Source organism: Pezoporus wallicus, unplaced genomic scaffold (assembly GCF_028554395.1).
Source record: "Pezoporus wallicus isolate ANWC-B61680 ecotype Strahan unplaced genomic scaffold, APGP_CSIRO_Pwel_v1 contig_736, whole genome shotgun sequence".
Lineage (NCBI taxonomy): Eukaryota > Metazoa > Chordata > Aves > Psittaciformes > Psittacidae > Pezoporus > Pezoporus wallicus.
This window is the reverse complement of record NW_026639744.1, coordinates 1612591-1637381: the sequence shown is the minus strand read 5'-3', so window position 1 is coordinate 1637381 and position 24791 is coordinate 1612591. Positions and strand designations below refer to the sequence as shown.

The window sequence follows — 24791 nt, the reverse complement described above, 5'->3', positions numbered from 1 at the left end:
CTATTTGAATGTGGTATCATAATCTTGTGCAAATATGCAAATGTATAACTGTGTAAAGGATAAGAGTACATTCAAAAGCACCAAATTTCTGCTGATTTGTGCTCATATCAGTCACATTTCACCCTAACTTTTCTAACAAAAAGAAACTGTTTCACTAAAAATCATCAAAAAAACCCAAATATTTTATGCTGTGTTGGCTCCACAGTTGTACCTATAAATAACAATTGAAAGCAAATGACCTAGGAATTACTGAGTTGCATCCTGAGGTTAAGAGCAGTGGAAGCTGAGCCATCAGGATAACCTGGGGGTGTGGAAGGCACGTCCCCCTCCCTCCCCCCCTGCACAGTCCTGCACCTGGAGCCAAAACATTGCAGGGTGGGGTTGATTGCTTATTATCTTCCCATCTTTTCAGATGGAGTCTGCATTTTTAGAGCTACCTTGGCATCATATCAGTATAAAAGAATGGGCAAAATGATCCCAGCCAGGTGCCAACCTGGGGAAATTTTGATAGGGAAATGGATAAAGAAATATCCTCCTCAGGTGGAAGGAGAAAAAGGATGCTTCATCTAGTGGCCTTCCTTCCCAAAAGAATTGCTGCGGAAAGCTATATTTGCAATGCATGGTATCTCACTGGATGTCAGTGCTGAAAAATGGTTCGTTAAAGATAGCCTTGCATTTATATCTATGCATAGGAGCCTAAATTAAAATGGCCTACGGCAAGAATTGGTCTTCTTCATGGGAGAAAGGATGTCTTCTCACCTTGGAAACCAGCTGATGAAATGCAGGATACAGAGCCTAATATTGGACATCTAAGTTAAAAAATGTCACTGAAAAAATCCTCCCCCGTTGCTTGCTGAAAGCTAGGAAATTGTGAAGGCAGCCGCAAAATTATCCCAAGTGGTTTCAGAAGCTCCTCTCTAACGCAATAGGAAATACTCTAATTTCTGTCCCAGGTACAAGTGCTAATGAGGAAAGTTCAAAATGCAGGCTTTCTAGACAGGGCTTCATAATGGCTTTCACCATCAAAAGCATCTGCACACAGCTCCAAATGTCCAAATTGGGCATTTTCCATCCAGCTGAATGACAGGATACTGGCCAGTTCAGAAGATGACGCATCAGTATTCACCACTCTTCCAAACCCAGAGAGCATCCATCTGCCCATACATCCCCTTGACAGAAGAGGGCCACAAGAAGTAACTCCCTGCTATAGCTGTGCCACACAGACAGCTCCAGACTGGAACCAGCAGCAGAAAGGATTAAGGTCCTCATTTATACCATCTAACACGCTCCTCACCCACTTGCAAAACTAAATCTCATATTTCAACAATTTAGACCTGCAGAGGTACCACTGCATCACTCCATTTCACATGGTGGTCTGCAACAGGGTATTTCCTACTGCCACTTTCTTGAGTTTTAATTTCTTTTAATGGGGTGGTTCCAAATTAATGTATTGTATTGTATTCTGACATATCAAGTCATCAAAGGAGAAGAGCAGGGGAAGTTTTTTAGTGAAGGTGCTGCTCCAGCTTTTGCAGATCTGCTGGAGAATTAGTCAAGCCAGTCAAAGGCAAGCTTGAATCAGATATATTTTTCCATGGTCTTTTTATTTTAATTTCTCCATCCAAACTTAACCTTTTACTCAGCTCTAAATTCCTCACTTCCATCACTCAGCATCTCAGGGTAAATTCTGCAGATTTTTAAAAATAAATGAAAAAATAATAAAGATCAAGCCCTATAAGGAATCCTACTGTAAACAAAGGGGCCCTGAATTAGAAGGGTCTAAAACAAAGAGAAAAACAATGGAAGAAAGAAAGGGAAAGAGAAAAAAGGAAAATTTCTGATCCAGGATTTGGAGTGTTGCATTTAGGAATTTGAAAATTAGAACATAACCAATTTGGAAGTTTTTTTTTAACTGAAATGTGAGCACTGAAGCTATTTCAACCAGCACTCTTTAAAACTGGAATTTTAAAATTATCCTGCCATGTATATCACTATTCCAGTTGCCTCTGACTACATTTTGCTAACATCTCATTTTAAATGTATTGTATTTTAAATAGCCATTAGTAGGGTACCTTTAGAGCTTCAGCTCACCTAAATGCTTTAATCAGCCCTGAAAAACTTGCTGTCAAGGCAGAACTTAAAAGCAAAGGGAATGCAATGTATTCACCCCACACACTACATGCTGAATGTACATTGTTAGCACTTGTATGCCTCACTCATAAGAAAATACATGCTTTCAGGGTAAATTATTAGAAATGCATTTAGTTCAACAAAGAACTTAATAAGGGAGAACTGAATTAAAGAATGGCTAATTCCCCTGTGATATATTTATGGCTGGAACATGACTGCATCTTACATGTGTTTTGAATTCACTTTTAGACCACATTAGATATTCATCAGTGTTATATTTATTTTCTCCCATTTTTTCTTTCCTCTTGTAGGAGAACAGAAACCAATTATGCTAGAAACAGCCAAATTTCTGTCATGTACCCTACTCCTTCAGCTTTATTTGAACAGATATAATTAAAAGGGACACAGCCCTCCCTATATCACACAAAATTAAATTTCCATTATTTAAGAGGACCCTGTCAACATGGTTATTTTTCACTTGTGGTATGTTTTTTGTTGAATTTTGTTAAACCCAGTAAAAGTGAAACCCATGGCGCACTCCCGCGAGATGCAGCACATAATGCCTGTGCAGTCAGCACTGTGAGAGGTGACAAACACCAGCAGCTTTAACAGCAGACCTGTTCCTCCAGACCAAGGCAGCAGCTCGTCCTCGCTGTGACTCAGAAGCAGCACAGAGAGCAGAGGACAAACAGAATCCGAAGGTACCAATGGCTTCTGGAGACCCTGTTCTGCCCTCCAGGAAACCCGCTGCCACCAGAATGAAACGCGGGCTGGTGATGGATGGTACAACTCGCTGGCTAGTTTGGCTCTTGTTATTACAGATCCTGAACTCAGGAACACTTAAGTCTTCTTCCCTGGTTTCATCCCTCTTACCGGACCAAGAAACTTTTCCCCATGGGCTGTTCCCTGGAGAGAACAGAATTCCTTTTCCTTGAGGTGACCAGCCATTCCTCCGTATGTTTTTCATGCTGTTGCCCTTATTGCCAGAACAGCACAAGGAGATGTACCCAAGAAGGTATCTCAAAAAGACATAGAAGAGCTGTCTGCACCTCTCTCCCCTATGATGCGATGGCCCTTCCTGCAAGCTGGAGACAGAGTCATGCGAATGCTTCCCAAAAGCACTCAGTGTTAACCCAAACATCTGACTCATGGGGATCATCATTCTGATGACTTTCTTTTTTTTTTTCCTAGGAATTGTTTCATGCTTGTATCTTGTGGTTATACACACATTTATTTTTTTATGGTTCTATGGTTTTTGGATTGATAAGGGCTTTCCAAGACAGACTTAGAATATTTTATGAGCACATACTGTGACAGCCACAGCACGTGCAATAACCCATGCAGAATACAAGACTCTTCTGACTTCACAGCTTGTGATTGCATGTTGGCACCTAATGATTGACTGAGGTGTCCTGAGCCCCTGGAAAAATCAAAGCACCAAAACAGCTTATGGAAACAAGTGGGTCTGCAGGCAGAATGAGCTGAGGTATAACAACAGTAAATTGTGCTGGAGATGAAATACAAAACTCATACGGATAACAACATGATCCAGGGTTCAATGCTTGGTGATAGTGAAAATTTAAACTGCTTCTGTTACTACAGAATTTAAATTGGAAAAAAGTTTCAAGATGGAAGAATGGAAAGATTATCCCAGAGCAGACAACAAAATAGCAACAATAACTTACATGGTCTATGGCTACACTCTACCACAGACATTTTAAGTAATATTTTATAAATACTATGAAAAATAACTGGCTTTCATATATGAGGCACTGGATGCTCTGGCTTTTGAACTGAATAAATTGAGGTTTTATTAACTGTATACTTGTGAGGTATCAGTAAAACTGTTGGGAGTAAAAAACCTACCCAGGATAGTTTTCTATTTTATATACAAATCTTTAAAAGAAAAGTAACATTATAAAGTATATTACACTTAGTTTTTAATTTATTTCAGCCAAATAAAGTTAAATAAAACTACTGGTCCTGATTTACAGAAAGAAGAGGCTTAGCTGAAAATGCCTGCTTTAAGAGGCTGGCTGTGAACAACGGGCTACTTGAAACCCAGGTCCAAAACAGTCTTTACCAGAAAGCCAGCACTGAAGGTACATACTCTTTTTTCCTGATCATGGCCACTCCTTAAAAGTTTTTGTTTCTTGTGTTTGTTTAGAGAGGAAAAAAAAAATAAAATTAAATTCTGTGTCTGATAAAAATTGAATTGCCTCCAAGCCTAATTTTTCAAGCGAACAGGTAAATTTTGTGCCATGACCTGAAGGGCTGCTCCTTCCCTTTAAGTGGCCCAGAGCATCTCCACCATCCACTCCCACTGATGCCTCTGAAGGGACTTTCAGGGATCATCCCAATGATCCAGCCAAATTCTGCATCTCAGACTAGATGGGTCAAAGAGCATTCCTACTTCTCATGATTCCCAACATCATGAGAACAACGTTCTGGAACAAAAAAACCTTATGATCTTCAGGAGAGAAGGAAACTTAACTTATACTTTTATCGTGTTGTCCAGGTCTCAGCTGGGATAGTGAATTTTGAAAGCACTTTTGCTGTTATGTCTCAACTTTTAGTACATATGTGTGCATACATATGTCTACACTTACCTGTATGTACCTTACATTTATATTTCCCTTTTTTCCAGACAGCTTTACGGATCATAATATCACCAGAAAATAATTTCTTACCTGGGGATATTATATAGAAGAAGTCCTTAAACTCATCCATCCAGACCTCTGCCAGTCTCCTGTTGTTCTTGTTGATGACATGCCCTGTGCCACCAGGGAAGGTGTAAGGTGTTGCCTTTCGGAAAACATGGCCAACATGTGAGCAGGTGACAATCTCAAGGGAGCCGCCGCACTGCCAAATCTGAAATGAAAAGATGCAGAAAACACTGACTAAAACAAATACAAACCACAATGTGTTCATAGCAGGAGGGACTCTGACAGATGGGTTAGCACCTATGTCCCTATTTATCTCCCCAGGTCACAATTCAATAGGAAATTTCAAAGTTTAAGGGAAACAGCAGTGGCAAACTCTTGACAGCAAGGAAAGTGCACAGGCTTTAACTGCAATGTGAAAGCTTGTGTGAATAGCTCATCTGGTTCCATGGCCTTACAACGTAAACCTACACAAAGCGCCATCTCAGAAAGGTGTCAGAACAGATTCAGTGTAGGGTATGTATACTATCTATATTTGAATTTTCCATGATTTCATAGACTACCAGCTTGGAAGTGACCTCAAGGATCCTCTGGTCCAGCCTTTCTAAGCAAAGCATGACCTAGACTAGATGGCCCAGCACCCTGTCCAGCTGAAAGTGTCCAACACTGGGGAGTCCACCACTTCCCTGGGGAGATTATTCCAACAGCTGCTTGTTCTCAGTGTGAAAATATTTCCTCTCGTGAGGAAAGAAACAAATAAAAACTTTTACATACAAATATGTGTATTTTTTCAAAGCAGAAACATGTCCAAGACCATCATGAGCAAAGGAAGGTCTTGGTTGCTATCACAGACAGCAACAGAAAGCAGCAAGCACAGGTAACTCTGAACATCACAGAACCACAGAAGTGAAACAGATGCAAAACACGTCTTCTCTGGTTCACATGCCAGTAAGTACCATGACCAACTCAAAAAAAAAAAAAAGAAAAGAAAAGAAAAAAATTACAGACAAAGAAGAGAATTTGGTGAATTTCTAGATGCAAACTGTCCCTGTCCACTACTGGAGCCAGAATCTATACTCTGAGTAAGCTCAGTGCATTCACTATGACTGCATAAGTATGAAAAAAAAAAACCAACATATAATCCTGGACTTTAATGCCTGGTTGTTAAATGAAGGAATTTATTTCTTTGTGAGATCACTAGAGTCTTGGGATCATATACCTCTGTATATCAACTGCTGTTCTGCAAGCTCCCATCTTTCCAGGCTCTGAAAAGAACTAGAGAAGATACTAGGGATGGTTAAATGCCCAAGTCTGCAGAACTGGAGGCTGAACACAGGCAACTGGGTGAAGAACAGGGATAAGTGAAGTGTACAGGGTGAAAGTTTTGCTGTTCTACCAGACAAGATCGATTCCTTGGGATTTACTCTTCTCTAAGGTTCACTGACATTTTGGCATAAACAATGGTATCAACAACTGCCCAGCTCTGGATTCAGGCTTGTCCCACCCTCTGCTTTACTCTCCTCCTAAGCAGCCATCAGGACTAAAATTTACAATACCTCTAGTAGTAAGAAACAGAATTTAAGAACCGTTGGGTGTTATAAACAGGAATGCCAGTACTGTCTTGCAATTAGAGCTCCTCGACACAGACATAAGTTACCATAGTAACTTAAGCAGATTTTATTTAATTAGGGCTAAATCCCTTTATATAATTTCATTAGTATGCTAAGTGATGTACTCTGCTGGGATGAGCAATGACAACATCAAAATATTCTTATATTTAACATCTTGTGTTTTGCAGCTCAGTGACAACTAGTTAGTTCAGGTGAAACTTCAAGTTGATGGATGCCAGCGAACACGTGATGGTACCAAACAGGAGCATGCATTACAATGGAAATACACACTACTAATATGCTCACAGAGTAACCTGGGGGTAACTCAGCAGATGGGGCAGTAATGAGCAGATGGCTATGTTAGGTGAGCTGTAACCCACAGTCTCTGTCCGGGGACCAGCATCTCCTGAGTCACTGTTGCTGTTCCCCTACCTCGCCCTGGCAGGAAATTCCTCCCTCCCTACTAGTTTATTTTTTTTAAGTATGGTCATGTACATTTTTTTAAGCCCTTTTTTGGCTGTCCCTGGTACAATCTGCTATCTATTACAGTTGTCATAGGAATGTGGATGAACATGCACCCTGTTTAGAACAAAAGGACTTTTAACTTTTCAGTAATATTTTAAAAACCCAAACAAATCAACCTTCCTGAATATCCCCCAGTAAAACAACACTTTCCAAGAGTTCATCTATCGGTCAAGGACTGTGAGATTGCAGAGATATGTTCACCACACAAACAAGATAAGCTATGGTAATACGTTGAAGAGTGTATGCTAATACACTTCTCATTGCAACCACAGTGAATACCCGAATTCATGGAATCACAGAATGGTTTGGGAGGAAGTGACCTCAAAGATCACCTAGTTTCTAGTTCATGGTTGCTCAAAGCCCCATCCATCCTGGCTTTGAACACTTCCAGGGACAGTGCAGCCACAGCTTCTCTAAGCAAATTGTCCCTCATACTTTGCTATTGAAGAACTCTTTCCAGACAACACCTCCACTCAGGTATTCAGTATCTGCCAGAAGCCTTTTACTGACACTGCTAACTGTTCCATGTAATGCTCCAAGAATTTTTGAGAGAAACTGTCATTAAATTTTACTGTAGTCTTTTTCATTTTAACATTCATCATATTTTTTTAATCCAGCAGAATTTCCAGGGACAGAATTTACTTGATCCTATAGATTGGGCAACAAGCATTGCCAATGAACTGTATCTTTCCTCCAACATGCCTAGATGTTTCAAGGCATGGCAACGATTTCATGAATTATTACTTTACTATAATCCATCTAGTTATCTTGGTTGTCTCCTCCTACAAAAAAAGCAGAAAAGGGAGCCAGTGTCTCCCACCAAACTGCTACACCAAGACTTGCTGCCCACCAACCCTGCCCCTAAAAACCTCTGCAGTCCATGAATTCCCCCAAATCAGTTCTTCCAACCACAGCACTTCAATCGTGTTTCAAAATTCTCTCTCTGCATCTTTCAACCCAGCACATTTTGCAAGTTTATTCCCCACCTTTTGTGGAAAGCTATTTAGTGGAAAAACAAGCAAATAAATAACACCACCCCCACCCCCACCCCCACCCCCACTCCCCCCCCCCCCCCAACATCCAGCCGCAACTTTACAGTGGAGAAACTCTTAACTGTCCCCAGCCTGAATATCTTCAGCACTAGCTGTTATCCCACTCACTAAGTCATTTCAACCCATCTCTTCTGACTAAGGAGATAATTTACAGAGTGCCACTTATTGAAATGTTTCAGTGAAGAAGAGATCCAGCAGATCTGCCCCATTTCCTAGGTCTGGAAAATGAGCTCTTTATAATTTACCTTTCCACACAAGACTAACTCATTTTCTATTTATCCTCTTGCTTACAAATACTTATTCCTTCAATGTTTGTGGCAAAACATCGTACACCATAGAATTAAAACTCAGGCTTGTATATGCTCATGTAATTTATCTATTTTTAAGTAGAGGTATGAGTTATTTAGAATTGGCTTTGATTTCATAGACATTTGAAGACCATTCCAGCTACTGCATAGAATGAGTGCATTAAACTCTGTCTGATCTCTGGGCAGCCTCAGTATTTGTCATCTACCTATACCAAGAAAGGAAACACCACACCCCATGACTTGTCCTATACAGGTGAATCCTTCCAGCCTGCATAAAGCAAATCCTATCATTTTCTCCCATTTTGTCAGCACTTTCTGCTCCTTAGCATAAGGCTGTGACTGCCTGTTGCCAGCGGCGCTGCTGTAGTCACAGCTCCAGCAGTGTCTGTGGACACCTACACCTGGTGGAGATGGAACTATGGCATGGGCAGGGATTCTGGGTGAGCCAGACACAGGGCAACATGCAGCCCAATACCCAGATGTTGGCACATCTGCAATTCTGCATTCTGCAATTAAACCCTATAAAGGGGAGTCTTACAAACAATGCTTCTGCGCTACCAGTTATTGCCTCATGCTTGGGGGTATAACTTTGTTTCAAATCCCTTTGATGGCAAAATATGTTAAACTAATTCCAAAAGAAATGTAAGACTCTTTAAATTTTAGATTAAAATAAAACTAAAGTTTCAGGCTGCAGAGATATAAACACCAAAAGCAAAAGTCTTACATGTTAATAACTCTATTTACCTCATTTTAACAAACATTTCTTTACATAGAGGGTCTCTATTGTTCCAAATATGTGTTTATGGATGACGGTTTTAGATTAAACATCTACCACACATATGCACAGATCAAAGCTATGGTAAAAAAAAATCCCCAAAGATTACTGCAGTCGGAAAGAAGGTTAACATGTAAGCACAGGTACGTTAAATGAGTTAAACTTGTTTATTGCTATGCAGCGATGCGTAAGTAATAATTACGAAAAAAATCACTGAAAACTCTAATACCAAATATCTCTGTAATGAAATCAACTACAGGGGGGTTGGAACTAGATGATCTTTAAGGTCCCTTCCAAACCAAACCAATCTAGGATTCTGTGATCCTGAATATTTTCCCTATAAAAAGAGAATCCTGACATACCAAAAAATTAATGCAGTACAAAGAAAGAGAAAAATATACCCTTTAAATGTATGTAAGTGCACAAACATATTTTAAGTACAATTTGTGAGCAAACTGTACTCCTAAAACTAATACAGTCAAACAGCTAAGGAATATTGAAAAGCACAGAGACAACGTTTCAATATGTTTGCCAGGTGATGAGGCATTTATATACCCAAAATTCCGCTCACCCACATTTCAATGTTATGGTGTACTTCTGATAATAATCTCACATACATGCAACCTTTCCAGCCTCGCCAGGAGTTATGCACTGTAACTACAGTCATCCAAATCAGCTGAAGATGTTTATTTAAACATGTTTAAATGCTCTCTTACACCTATAATTTTGCATCTGAAAGCTGACTTGCACAGAGTCAGGCTGAAAAATTGCTATTAATAATCAGTTGTGCATATTGGGAAAAGCTTAGAATCATAGACTGGTTTGGGTTGGAAGCGTACTTTAAAGATCATGTAATCCAACCTTTGAGAAGAGCAAGATGACTTGGATTTGCATATCATGAGTCTTAAAACAAAGATGAGGAAGGTGGGCAGACGAAGAGTAACACAGGATGAACAGGACATCAGCCAAAACACGGTGACCACAGCTCAAAGACATAATCAGCATTATATAAAGAATACACATCACAACCACTGTCTGTGTGGCCTGATTTATCACTTTACACCTAGTTCCATTTGCTACATTTTTACAGTTTGCTACTGCATATAAAGTACATCCAAACATTAAAACTTCTATTATGAACGTTGCTAATGAAATATTTTCCAATAGTTCTCTTGATGTACGGTAATGTTGCAAATTCAGTAGGGAACACTGGAAAGCAGTTTGAACACCTACAAAAAATGAGACCCCACTTGTAGTACTGCATCCAATTCTGGGGCACCCAAAATACAAAAGACATGGACCTGTTGAAGCAAACCCAGAGGAGGCCATGAAGATGTTCAGGGAGGCAATTTGTAACATTTTTTGAGGATGCAGGGATTAGCAAAACAGGAAGTTTTGGTTTTGTTTTCTAAATACCAGACCAGCACCAAAACGAACCTGCTCCCATTCAATGATAAAAACATCCAGCACAGTAAGAACTCTAGAAATGTCTTTATAGCTGACACCTATTATAATACAGTTCCAAACCAGAATTTAGCATCAGTGTTTTACTGTCTGCAGTGAGATATTCTGGAAACCTGTTGGCTAATTGCAGGCTTGTAATGCAGCTGCTGGAGGAACCTCCCCAGCCACTTGGCACTCTTTGCTAGCAATATTCTGCAGTTGTTTTACATCAGATTGTTTTTTAACTGCAGAGGCCTTGGCATTTTATCAATCCAGTCATACCTGATGTACTTGACTATATGTTTGGTTTTCTTTATAGATGAAGCCTCTAAAAACCAAGTAACAGCATCACAAGGCTGCCTGGCATTCCTATAGCAAATTTCCAGGCACTAGAAGCATGTAATAATTTTATTTATCTCTTGACACCGTGAGATAAATGTGTCTTATGTGACCCTCATGAAGTTCAACAAGGCCAAGCATAATGTTCCACACCTGGGTCTGAGCAATCCCAAGCACAAACAAAGGCTGGGCAGACACTAGACTGAGAGCAGCCCTGAGGAGAATTTCGGTGCTGGTTGATGAAAAGCTCATCATGATCTGGCTATGTGTGACCTTGCAGCCCAGAAAGCCAACCATGTCCTGGGCTGCACCACCAGCAGCATGGCCAGCAGGTGAGGGAGAGGATTTTCCCCCTCTGCCCCACTTTTGTGAGCATCCACCCCCAACCCCCACCTGGCTCCAGTGCTGTGTTCAGCGCTTGGGCCCCCAACGTAAGAAGGACATGGAGCTGCTGGAGCAACTCCAGAGGAAGCCACAGAGATGCCCCAAGGGCTGGAGCAACTCTCCTGTGGAGACAGGCTGAGAGAGCTGGGCTTGTTCAGCCTGAAGATGAGAAGGCTCCAGGGAGATCTTAGAGCAGCTTCCAGTGCTTAAAGGGGTCAAGAAGAGAGCTGGAGAGGGGCTTTTTACAAGGGTAGGTAGGGAGAGAACAAGGAGAAATGGCTTTAAACAGAGGGGAGATTTAGATTAGATATTAGGAAGAAGTTCTTCCCTGTGAGGGTGGTGAGGCCCTGGCACAGGCTGCCCAGAGAAGCTGTGGCTGCCCCATCCCTGGTAGTGCTCAAGGCCAGGTTGGACAGGGCTTTGAGCAGCCTGGTCTACTGGAAGGTGTCCCTGCCTGTGGCAGGGGGCTGGAACTGGATGAGCTTTAAAGGTCTCTTCCAAACCAAACCATTCTGTGTTTCTATGATCCTCGTTAGTCTGATGCACATGTTTCAGGCTCATTTTTTCTTGAAGTTTAAGTGGCAAAATCTTCTGAAGACATAAGGTAATTTTCCTTAATATGATGCCCCAAAATTCCTGGGCTTCCTCTCCTTGTTCCCCCTACCCCTTAGTCTTAGCACATAACATAAAAATAGTGGCAGAGCTGCTTCCCTGCTTTTATCACTAGGGCTTTCTGCAGAGACCGTGGCTATCGTTGATTTTCATCTTTGCACATGTTTATGGCTGAGATTTTTAATTTAAAGCTGAAATTAAGATCTCATGACAGTATTCTCATAAAGGTTTATGTAAGTTAAGCCCATCACTGGCTTACTCACACAAGCATTGATTAGAATTGAAGTCCAACTGAAACAGGACTCAAGCAATGATTATTTAGGAAAGGAAAAAGAAACACACACACACACACACACAGAGAAGAAAAACAGACCCTCCAAGTGCTATATTATATAATATAAATTACATAAATGCTGAGGAAGGAGAAACTGTACCAAAGGCAGAGGTACCAGCTCAACCTGCACTGCGCTTGACTGCAAACCCCAAATCATCCTGACCAGGAGCTGGCTGACCTGTGCCAGGAACCCCAATGAGTTTCTTATGCAGCTGTCAACAGCCAGAGCAGAACAGCCCAAGATGAAGACAGAACAGCACCATTAAATTGCTAAACTTCTCAGGAAAGGCTTTTAAAATATAGTAGAATTATTTGAGCAAGAGTATGTATTAAGAATATCCTATTTAGGACATTTCTTCACCATATGCTGGAAGCCAAATGCATGCTCACATGCTGCTTTCAGCAGAAGATCAAATGCTTTCTGCCAAAATGAATCTATTATGCGAGAGAGCAGAAAAGGGCCATGGAATTGTAAATTATTTTATTCTGATGCATTTACAAGGCCTGACAGAAAAATGATCAATATTTGTATCTTTGTTAGAAAAGTAGCCACTGACAAAAGTAGTCCACGTATTCTCCAATAATACAGACTCTTAAAATTGCCTTGTTTGTCCCTCTGCATCAGAGTTGGTTTTTCAGGGATTATAATTTTTATGATGAAAGCCCGTTGTTCTTCCAAAAGGAAAGCTAAATATTTCAGACTACACTGAACGGGACCTTTCCAAAGTAATGACCCCAAATTGGTGCTGCAAAAGGTTTTCTGTAAGTGATAACTAATGCCAACAATAACACACTCCTTCAAAGTTCTCTCTGTCAGGATTTAATGTGCATCAGCAATTCTCAAAGTTTCAATGAAACAGGTAAAATTAACTTTACAGAAATCACATACTCTTAATATTTGGTGAAAAACAAGCAGTAGTAATATGAAGATTTAGCCTAAGAAAGGCATATATTCAACATTTTAAAGCAGCACTAGTTACCCTCTGCTCCAGGGATCACTTCTGTAGGCATGAAAAACAAGCCTACTAACAGGCTGAATTTAAAAATAAACTCCTATATAGGGGCCTATATACATCCAAGGAAAATTTTTAGGGGTCTATACATCAAAAAAAAGTTGAAATCTGCTGATTTATAACATTAATGCTCAGAAGTAACTCTACCCTTCTCTTTTACTGGAAAGGAAAATATTATGGTTTACAGAAAATAGCCTGAAAATGTTTTCATATTCCCAGTTGATCTTCTCTAAAAATACCTGCTCCACCTGCTTCCTGTCTAAAGGACAATTACTAAATGCATTTCACTCAAAGAGATTTTATTCTTGTCATGGACAACATACCTATCACCAGCAGAAACAGTCACTTTTCTGCAGAATGTGACATCTCTCTGTGAGCTCAGCTCTCACACAGAATAAAATTCCCAGCCAGAACTTGCAAGTTCATGACAACATACACTTTCAAAAACTTCTATTAAAACATATATTTGACTTTTTACACTAAACAGATTTCTATCTTGTTATGTTATTTAGTATTTGCTCACAGAAAGCCTCATTTCTTTTATAAACAAAAGTATTACTAAAACATGTATTATTTTGAAACTGTAGAAATATTTAAACAGTAATGTTTCATGCAGTAAAAAGGACTGAAACACCATAATGAGGCATTCCCGAACATCTTGAGAATTTAAATTAACCCATGACTTGCAAGACAGCTAAAGCAGAAGTGCCCTGTCCGCGCCATAGGAACCGTTACAGCACAACTGTGTTTGTTGACAGAAAATGAAGGAAAACGGCAATTACCCTAAAAGACATTTCAAGATTCTCGCCACCCCAGATATCCATTCCTGCATCGTAAGTTCCTATCTCTTCAAAGTAGTTTCTGTCAATAGAAAATAGGCCACCAGCCATAGTAGGGGTCCTAGTTGAAAACAAACAGAAAGAAAAAAGGGAAAAAGAAAAGAAAAGAAAAAATACCTTTTGAAAGACACTGTGGAATTTATTTAGTGACACTACAGTACATTTCACTACCTCAGACATTTTCACTATAAATATATTCTATGCACAGCAACTTAAATATAAACTACTAACAATAATAGTATGGTTTTGACTGTATACTCCGTGTGCTTGACTTTCAAGCAGAGCTCCCCCAAAGCTGATGAGAGCGCTGCCTGGGTGAGACCTGCAGGATTGCTTCCTACCCACAAAATCACAATTCCATAGATTATTTCAGGAGCATTGTAATGGTAAAGTGGATGGAATTTTGGCCTTCTGCATCCAGAACAGCAGCTCAAATCCAATCTGAAATGCTTAGTGAAGAGAGTTTAATGCCTCAGGTTTGCCATAGAGAGTAACTAAATGTGCATAAAATTACCAGGCATAATCTCCCTTAACAGGATTATAAATCCTTACAACAGGCAAATCCAGTCAGAGTACAACTTCTCTTTGTGTAAAGATGTCCTCTTTCCCCATAAATACCTGCTCTATTTTTTTCAGCATTTGATGTCTACAGGAAATGAAAACTGCTGACTCCAGTTCACAGGAACATCATTCTGAGATGCTGTACCGATTCATAACTAATGCGTACCCAAAAAAAACACAGCTCAGCGAACCTCATGGGATGCATGGTCCATACGCACTTTAGCTCAGCTAAATGTGTTGCCCCAAGCACAGGCTTTTCAGCCCAAATGTGTCCCTGCAGCCACTGCCACAAGAGCTGTGCTACAGTCCTGTCCACCTGTCCACAGACGTCAGGAGGGGTGTGAGGTGACAGCATCCACCACATGCGACAGATGGACTTTGGCGGAAGGAGTTTGCCAAGGTCTCAGCACCCCTACACCTACAGTCTTTGCTGGTGGGGACCTCAGGGCATGTTAGTTTAGATATGGATCAAAAGTCATGTTTCTGTCCTCAACTTCAAACCCAGCTGCAAAAACAACTGCATAAAACATCAGCAGGTTCAACAAGTTCAAATGCAAGGTCCTGCAAATGGGTATGGGCAATCCCAAGCACAAACTGGGTGGGGACTGGATTGACAGCAGCCCTGAGGAGAAAGATTTGAGTATTGGTCAATTAGAAGCTCATCATGATCTGACTATGTGTAACCTAGCAGCCCAGAAAGCCAACCACATCCTGGGCTGCACCACCAGCAGCACGGCCAGCAGGTCAAGAGAGGTGATTCTCCCACTCTGCTCCACTCTTTGTGAGACCACACCTGCAATTCTGGGTCTAGCTCTGGGGCCCCCAACATAAGAAGGACATGGAGCTGCTAGAGCAACTCCAGAGGAGGCCACAGAGATGCCTCAAAGGTTGGAGCACCTCTCCACCTCTTGGAGAAAGGCTGAGAGCTGGGCTTGTTCAGCCTGGAGAAGAGAAGGTTCCAGGGAGATCTTAGAGCAGCTTCCAGGGCCTAAAGGGGTCAAGAAGAGAGCTGGAGAGGGGCTTTTTACAAGGGTAGGTAGGGAGAGGACAAGGGGGAATGGCTTTAAACTGACAGAGGGGAGATTTGGATTAGATATTAGGAAGAAGTTCTTCCCTGTGAGGGTGGTGAGGCCCTGGCACAGGTTGCCCAGAGAAGCTGTGGCTGCCCCATCCCTGGCAGTGTTCAAGGCCAGGTTGAATGGGGCTTTGAACAGCCTGGTCTAGTGTCTAGGAAGATGTCCCCCCCCATGGCAGGGGGCTGGAACTGGGTGATCATTAAGGTCCCTTCCAACACAAACCATTTTGTGATTTTATGAAAGTGGGCAAGACTGAATTTTGAGAATGCATAATATCATGCTAGCTCAACACATACAACTGCACATCAACATACAGTAACTACTGTCTGTATCTCAAAGATTCAGTCACAAAAATCAACTAATTCATTCAGATATTTAGTAAACTGCTTGCAAAGACTGCTAGGAATATCTGCTATCCCGTGGTCAGATTAGGCACCTGAATCTGTCCAAGTGCAGCATCTCCAGCATCAGCACTTCTGCCCATCTAAAGCTCAGCTTCTGCAGGAGCTCCTGCATTTGGAGACAGCCTCATACAAACAGTGATATAAAACAAACTGCTACCATTTTTCCAGAACGCAAGTAAACAGGAACAAAACTTTTCATGTGCAGTGCAGGAAAACGCTAGAAGAGAGTCACCATGTGCATTCCCACCCATGGCAGAACCTGAATCACTTGGGCAGTTCCCAGATCTTCCTTTGGTAGGTTTCATATGTCCTGTATGCAAGAGGAAATAGATCAAGTACTCCCCTATTTGCACACACAACCACAGAGTTCAACTGTTGGGTTAGTGTGGGTGTTGTAAGGCCTCCAAGACCCTAGTCACAGAGCGCAGTCATTCAGGGATGGTCGGGGATGGTGCTGTGCTGCACAAAGCTTTTCCCAACGTGGTAGTAATTAGTGCTTGCTTACTCTTGAACACAGATAATCCAGATAATTTGCCAGCTGTGCAATTATTTCCTCTTCTGCAAGAGCTATCATTGCTCCCAGAAAAAAAAACACCATGACTTAGCAATGAAATAATACAGGACCCTGAGTTTGCGAACACCTCATTTCTATTTTTCTCCTTGTGCTCTCAGCACTGGAAATGCTCAGTTAATTAACTGTCTCTTATTTGGACAGGGCTAAGCCTTCCCAGGTTTCAAAGCCACTTTACTGCCCTCAGCCTTGCTGGGTTTCTGCCACAAGTAACACGGATGTCCCCAAAACTATGCTGGGAGCATGTGAGCAAACTGAGCAGATGGGAATGGCCAGGTGGTGTGACCCTCTACCTGCTTGGGATCATGACGGTTAAATACCACCTTGTACAGGAAACATAAAAGAGAGCTGACTCTTGAAATCTTTTTTAATTGAAATGGTTTTGTGCCAGATGAATATCAATGCAAAAATATTATATTTAAAGTAAATTTCTATTATTGATTATCCAGAAACTCTATAGGCCTATGCAAAACTATTCACACTGATACCAAAAGCTGTGGCAGTCCATGGTTTACTCACTCCTTCAAAACTGGCCAAGTCCCCTTAGGACTCTCAGGAATTCACAAACATTCTGAGTGAGCCTGTGCCCAGCACTGCACGCACTAACTTCACCTCCTGCCTGCACTGATTTCCTGTCCCCACTAACCTTACTGAAATGAGTAGTGTCACTGGTTTCAAATTAACAAAATCATCCCAACTTCTCTGCCTGCAAAAGAAACCTCACCCAAGACCGGATTACCAGCATCGTGACAAGCAGGTCAAGGAAGGGATTCTCCCCCTCTGCTCTGGTGAGACCACAGCTGCATTGCGTGTCCAGCTCTTGGGCCCCCAACAAAAGAAGGATGTGTAGCTGCTGGAGCAAGTCCAGAGGAGGCCACAGAGAGGCTCTGAGGGCTGGAGTACATCTCCTATGGAGACAGGCTGAGAGAACTGGGCTTGTTCAGCCTGAAGAAGGTGGCTCTGGGTGAGACCTTAAAGCAGCTTCCAGTGCCTAAAGGGGTCAAGAAACAAGCTGCAGGGGCACTTTTTACAAGGGTAAGTAAGGATAGGACAAGAGGGAATGGCTTTAAACCAACAGAGAGGAGATTTGGATTAGGCACTAGGAAGAAGTTCTTCGCTGTGAGAGTGGTGAGGCACTGGCACAGGCTGCCCAGAGAAGCTGTGGCTGCCCCATTGCTGCCAGTGCTCAAGGCCAGGTTGGACGGGGCTTTGAGCAACCTGGTCTAGTGGAAGGTGTCCCTGCCTGTGGCAGGGGGTTGGACTGGATGAGCTTTAATGTTGCTTCCAACCCAAACCATTCTGTGGCTCCATGATGATTCTATGATACTCTGCCTCCTCTCCTTCCTCATCCTTTCATTTCTTCACCTGAAGGAAGACAGTCTGTGCTTGAATGATACCAAATTTTCCATTTTCACAAAGATTCAGGCATAATCAATTTTTGAAGGATGCAACTGAATTTTACACATAGATCCGGATTCTTCCAAAATGTCATCAGCAACTGTTCATGAAAAACAGTGTTTCTCTAATAACTCACTAACTGAAATTGGAAGTGCTGGGTTTAATGCTGTAAAACATAAGTGACTATGCACCAATGTACACTGCAGATTCTCAGACAACTGAAATGCAGCAGGCAGGACTTTTCTCTGCTATGTAAATTTAATGTTGCACAAACAGATCTGCAGAGCTCTCGCTGTGAAAACAGCTGAAATAGTAGTATTAGACAGAGTAATGGTTCCTACAGGCTTTTTTCTCAGCTTTGTGCCTCCTAGCTGTATTTTGCCTATGTGAAGTTATAATAACAACTACAGTAATGTGCTATGATTAACCAACATTCAAGCTGACTTTCAATTATATTTTGGAGATAATGTCTGTTTCTCATTTCTACAATTATTAGCAGCAGGCAGGATTCCTGGTCATGTACCTGCACCTTTGACTATTCTAAGAGGGGCTGCAGAACATGAAGCATGGCAGTAATCCCAGGTGTGCTGCATCCCTCCAATTCCCCAAATGCAATCCAGCATGCTGTGCTGGGCAGGGAAAACAAGGAGGGGTTGGTGTGGAGCAGCTCCAAGGGGATGTTCAAGCCAGGACCCCCCAGCCTGCGAGCTCCCTAAGGATGTGTACCACCACCTCATGCTGCATCCTCCGAGCTCCCCATCCTGGCACCTGCTCAACAGGGTCCAGCAGTCATAAGAGCAACAACACTAATGACCAAGACTGCTATCTACATACCTTAGAATAAGGTTTTTACACTGGTTTCAAATACTGCTGTACATCATCCATGCAGTATTAAGTGTAATCAACTCTAAGTTTAATCAGCCGTAATAATAAGAGGATAAATACAATATGCTCTGAATATTTTATCTTGTATTTTTCCTCTCAGTAAATAATTTATACTTGAGAAAATATTTTCCGGAAAAAATATATATATTTTTATATTTTTTTTAGTATTTATAATACTAGCCTGGAGTGCCTTCAGCTTAAAAAAACTGAGGACAAGAATGGAAATATCCAGAGAAATGTGCTGTGCAGAGACTGTAAATGCCCAGCACAGAAATAGTTTATGTTTTTAATACTGTAGATGTAAGAAGACAAGATGTTTGTAAACTAATCTTATAGTGCAGGCAAGTTTTCTATTGCCACAGGCAAAACCATAGGAGGAGAAACAAGTTCACTTAAAGCCAAAGGATGTTCTGCAAAGTACAAATGTTGTACAAGTGGAAAAAAGAAGAATTAAAGGTTTCACAAGACCCTGGCCTTAGCTGGCATTACCCATGAACACTGAGCACAGAACCAGGCCCCACCTGAGAAGGAACTGCACTGCCCAGAGCTACCTGTTTCTATAATTCTCAGATCCACCTGTATCGACCACACCATCCACAGGAAGCTTTAGCTTTAAGCTGCACCTCTGCAACAGGGCAAACATCCAGGTTTTGTTCCCAGAGAGGCCTTTAGTAACAGAAACAGGCTTTGCGCTTAAAAATAACACATTTTCACAAGGTCTCATTGTTTATAAAGTTTACAAAGCCAGAGGTGACTCCAGTGGCAGTGGAAGTCACAGCAGTTACTCTGTATGGAAGCAATAATATCCCGAGGTGCATCCAAACATCAATGAATAGTCTTGACTACTGAAACAAAAGAAAATACAACTGTACCCATGGACATGACTCCTTGGGGCTTGTTGTACCCTCAGAGTAGGAAATTTCCCTCTACAGCAACACCTGGAAGCCCCTGTAATCCCCATGGCTCTCAAAGCCACGGCTCCTCTCTGATTCTGCAAATACACCTGAAAAAAAACAAACACTTCCACTGATTCTAACAAACCTCAAAGAATGAAGCATTTGTCTTGAACACCTCTGTCTTCAGGAACAACCTTTTCTTCAGGGTTTTCTTCTAAATGTCCCCTCCCTGTTGTCAATTTACAGTGTCAGTCCTAGCGAAGACACCTCATGCACTGAAAGCTCCCTGACATTACTTCTGCTTTTGATCATGTACATGTAAAAAAATTGTGAGTACCCTTTTAAAAGCCCCCAAGAAATGCCACAGACTTCTACCATCTCCTGCCCCAAGATGTGGAGCACTGAGAGGGGGGTCAGGGGGGAGACAGCATGACCCAGTGCCCGGAAGAGCTCCCACCATGAGCACTGCCCACCCTTCTCTACTGCCTTTAAATAGGGAGTGCTTGCAACCCAGAAATGCTTTCACTGCCTTCACAAAACCTCAGTTAATAGTCACCATTTTAGAATATTCTGGGAAAGGTTATGCTACCAGGGTGTTAGCTGACCTGAGAGCAAGCCAGATAAGAGAACTAGAAAGAAAGAAGAGAAGGGATCTTAGACTAGGGTTTAAGAAACAGAAGAGGGAAAGGAGCAAAAGTGGCAAAAGAGCAGGAATAGCACACATGTATGGATCTCGGATAAGAACCTAATCTGGCTGGGGCAAGGCACCATTCATTAGTGTGCAAGGCACCCACGAGTCCCTGCTATTCTGTTTGCTAACAATATGACAATCTAACTTTTCTAACGGAAGTCAAGAAGAAAGCTCCTTCACAGCTGTACTGCATGACAATTAGCTGTGGAGTTTCCATATCAGTCATTGAATTAATTAACCTTTTCCCACTAAATGTAGAGATTCCAAGAAAGGCAGATATTTGAGTCAAATAACTCAGGAATTTAGCAGTTCCTGTTCCCTGGGTAAACATGCAAGCAATGTCTCATGTCTACGAACTAGAAAGAATCAGGCACCCTATTCCCAGCGTACAGTCCCTTTGACCTTCAACTTCACTGAGGTTACTGGTCACAGCTATGCACTACCTGGACGCTGCTTATTGACTAGCAAGCTCTTACCAGTTAGATATCCTGACCTTTTCCACAAAAATGCTTATACCATCGCACAAATTATATACATAAATAATAAACTGTATATAAAATAATTCATAGTTTGAAAATGCATGCATTATGATTTTAAATCTAAAAAGCAAAGGTAGGAACCTTGCCACTAGCGTGCTCTGCTCGCTCCCTGAAATGCCTGTACACCAATGCACGCAGCATGGGGAATAAACAGGAGGAGTTAGAAGTCTCTGTGTGATCTAGATGTTATGACTTGGTGGCAATTACAGAGACATGGTGGGACAGCTCACATGACTGGAATGTGGTTATGGATGGCTATGTCCTTTTTAGGAAAGATAGATCAGCAAAGCGAGGTGGTGGAGTTGCTCTTTATGTGAAAGAGTGACTAGAATGTATTGAGTTCTGTCCAGGGGCAGATGAGGACCAAGTGGAAAGTCTGTGGGTGCGAATTAAGGGACAGGCTGGTACGGGTGGCACAGCTGTGGGGGTCTATTATAGACCTCCTGATCAGGATGAAGGAGTTGATGAGGCTTTCTACAGGCAATTGAAAGCAGCCTCACGACTACATGCCTTGGTCCTTATGGGGGATTTTAACTACCCCGATATTTGCTGGAAGACTTACACAGCCAGTCATTCACAGTCTAGGAGGTTCCTCCAGTGCATTGATGATAACTTCTTAATGCAAATGGTGGACGAACCAACTAGGAGAGGAGCGCTGCTGGATCTGGTACTCACCAACAAGGAGGGTCTGGTTGAAGTAGTGATGGTCAATGGCAGTGGGCTGCAGTGACCATGAGATGGTGGAGTTTAGGATCTTGTGTGGGAGGAACAGAATACCTAGCAAGGCCACATTTCTGGATTTCCAAAGGGCAAACTTTGGCCTCTTCAATCAATTGCTAAGGGAAGTATCATGGCAAAGGGTACTAGGTGGTAAAGGGGCTCAAGATAGTTGGTCAGCATTCAAGGACCACTTCTTCAAAGCTCAGGATCAGAGTGTCCCAATGAGTAGGAAGTCAAGTAGGGGAGCCAGGAGACCAGCATGGTTAAAGAAGGAACTGCTGGGCAAACTCATATGGAAAAAGAGAATCTATGGATTATGGAAGGAGGGGCTGGCCACTTGGGAGGAATATAGGACAGCTGTTAGAGGATGTAGGGAAGCAATTAGGACAGCTAAGGCCTCCTTGGAACTTAATCTGGCAAGTCAGGTCAAGGACAATAGAAAGGGCTTCTTCAAATACATAGCGAATAAAACTAACACAAGAAGCAGTATAGGCCCACAGCTGAATGAGGTGGGTGCCCTGGAGACAGAGGATATAAAGAAGGCAGAGGTGTTGAATGCCTTCTTTGCCTCTGTCTTTACTCCTGCAGACTCTCCTCGGGGGACCCTGATTCCTATAGCCCCGGAAGGAGTCAGGATAAAGGAGGAGTTTGCTTTGGTAGATGAGGATTGGGTTAGGGATCAGTTAAGTAATCTGGACATCTATAAATTGATCGGTCCGGATGGAATACACCCACGGGTGCTGAGGGAGCTGGCAGAGGTCATTGCTGAGCCGCTCTCCATCATCTTTGGTAAGTCGTGGGAAACAGGTGAGGTGCCTGAGGACTGGAGGATGGCAAATGTCATGCCAGTCTATAAGAAGGGCAAGAAGGAGGACCCAGGTAATTATAGACTGGTCAGCCTTACCTCCATTCCCGGAAAGGTGATGGAACAACTTATTCTTGACACCATCTCTAGGCATACCAAAGATGAGGGAGTCATTAAGAGCAGCCAACATGGCTTTACCAAGGGGAAGTCATGTTTGACCAACCTTATAGCCTTCTATGAGCAAGTAACTAGGTGGATGGATGATGGTAGAGCGGTAGATGTGTTTTTTCTTGATTTCAGTAAGGCATTTGATACTGTCTCCCACAGCATCCTCATAGATAAGCTAAGGAAGTGTGGGCTTGATGATCAGGTAGTGAAGTGGATCAAGAACTAGTTGGAAGGAAGAAGGCAGAGAGTTGTGGTCAATGGGGCAGAATCTAGCTGGAGGTCTGTGACTGGTGGAGTCCCTTAGGGGTCGGTGCTGGGACCAGTGCTGTTTAATATTTTCATCAACGACCTGGATGAGGGAACTGAATGTACCCTCAGCAAGTTTGCTGATGATACTAAACTGGGAGGAGTGGCTGACACACCAGAGGGCTGTGTTGCCATTCAGCAAGACCTGGACAGGCTGGAGAGTTGGGCGGAGAGGAACTTGATGAAATTCAACAAGGGCAAGTGTAGAATCTTGCAACCCCATGTACCAGTACAGGTTGGGGGCTGACCTGCTGGACAGCAGTGAAGGGGAAAGGGACCTGGGGGTCCTGGTGGATAGGAGGATGACCATGAGCCAGCAATGTGCCCTTGTGGCCAAGAAGGCCAATGGCATCCTAGGGTGCATTAGAAAGGGTGTGGTTAGTAGGTCAAGAGAGGTTCTCCTCCCCTCTACTCTGCCTTGGTGAGGCCGCATCTGGAATATTGTGTCCAGTTCTGGGCCCCACAGTTCAAGAAGGACAGGGACCTGCTGGAGAGAGTCCAGCGCAGAGCTACAAAGATGATTAAGGGAATGGAACATCTCTCTTATGAGGAGAGGCTGAGGGAGCTGGGACTCTTTAGCTTGGAGAAGAGGAGACTGAGGGGTGACCTCATCAATGTTTACAAATATGTAAAGGGTGAGTGTCAGGATGATGGAGCTAGGTTTTTTTCAGTGATATCCAGTGATAGGACAAGGGGCAATGGGTGTAAACTGGAGCATAGGAGGTTCCATGTGAACATCAGGAAAAATTTCTTTAATGTGAAAGTGACAGATCACTGGAACAGGTTGCCCAGGGGGGTTGTGGAGTCTCCTGCGTTGGAGATATTCAAGGCCCGCCTGGACCAGTTCCTGTGTGATGTACTCTAGGTTACCCTGCTCTTGCAGGAGGGTTGGATTAGATGATCTTTTGAGGTCCCTTCCAACCCTTAGGATTCTGTGATTCTGTGAACTTATCAGTGTTGTTATGGAAGAGAAATATTTTGAGTAAAGCTTTTGTCAATTATGTGGATTTTTAATACAACAAAAAGCAGAATTTAGAAGGCTTTTAGAAAAAAAAAATTAGAAATTTTAGAAAAAAGAATTTGAGGCCAGCTGTTATATTGCATGCACACAGACAGGTAACCCAATGATGTCTGTATTCCATGCCTATTCCATTGATGATTACAAAGAAAAAATATGAATAAAGACACATTCAACCCACATGAAACTGAAGTAATGTTTAAGAATGGGGAAAGCAACACGGAATAAAAAAATGAACTTGCCAATTTGTTTCTAAATTTTTGGTAGGGGTTAGGGTTTTGTTTATTTTTATTACCCCATTTTTTGAATGTTCAGGTGGCAACAGCTGCCAAAACCATTCTCAGCTGAAATACACTTGCAGAATTTGTGACACCTCAGGACTGATGTAGTGCAGCAGTCTCTTGGACTGCGCTTGATAAGCATTTGGAAATACCAGCTGGTGCTGAACACAGCTTATGACTTATTAAATGTTGTTTCCTACAGGAAGGCTGTTATCCCCGAGCAGCTCCATGGATCACTTGCTTTGCTGATTCTCTTTCCATTGGGTAAAAGGGAAAATGAAACAGGGAGCACCTTATCCTGACACTGAAGACGCCGAAATGCCTTTACTATGTGGTCAGAAAGAGCATCTCTATGTCGAAGAGCTGACACTTTTGTCTGAAGCCAGCACAATTACACACCAGAGCTCAGCTCTTCACTCTAAAACACTTGTCTAAGAGATATTTC

General features: G+C 42.3%; 1 protein-coding gene across 4 annotated transcripts in view; it reads right to left on the bottom strand.

Moving 5' to 3' along the window:
- The window catches only part of GALNT13 (polypeptide N-acetylgalactosaminyltransferase 13), a 149597-nt gene that overhangs the window by 38103 nt on the left and 86703 nt on the right, over window positions 1-24791 (bottom strand). For all 4 annotated transcript variants that reach the window (XM_057415707.1, XM_057415709.1, XM_057415708.1 and 1 more), the window contains exons 8-9: window positions 13971-14088; window positions 4821-5001 (exon numbers count right to left, since the gene is read on the bottom strand). In XM_057415707.1, coding sequence (XP_057271690.1) covers window positions 4821-5001; window positions 13971-14088 — 299 coding nt within the window. The remainder of the gene's footprint in view (window positions 1-4820; window positions 5002-13970; window positions 14089-24791) is intronic.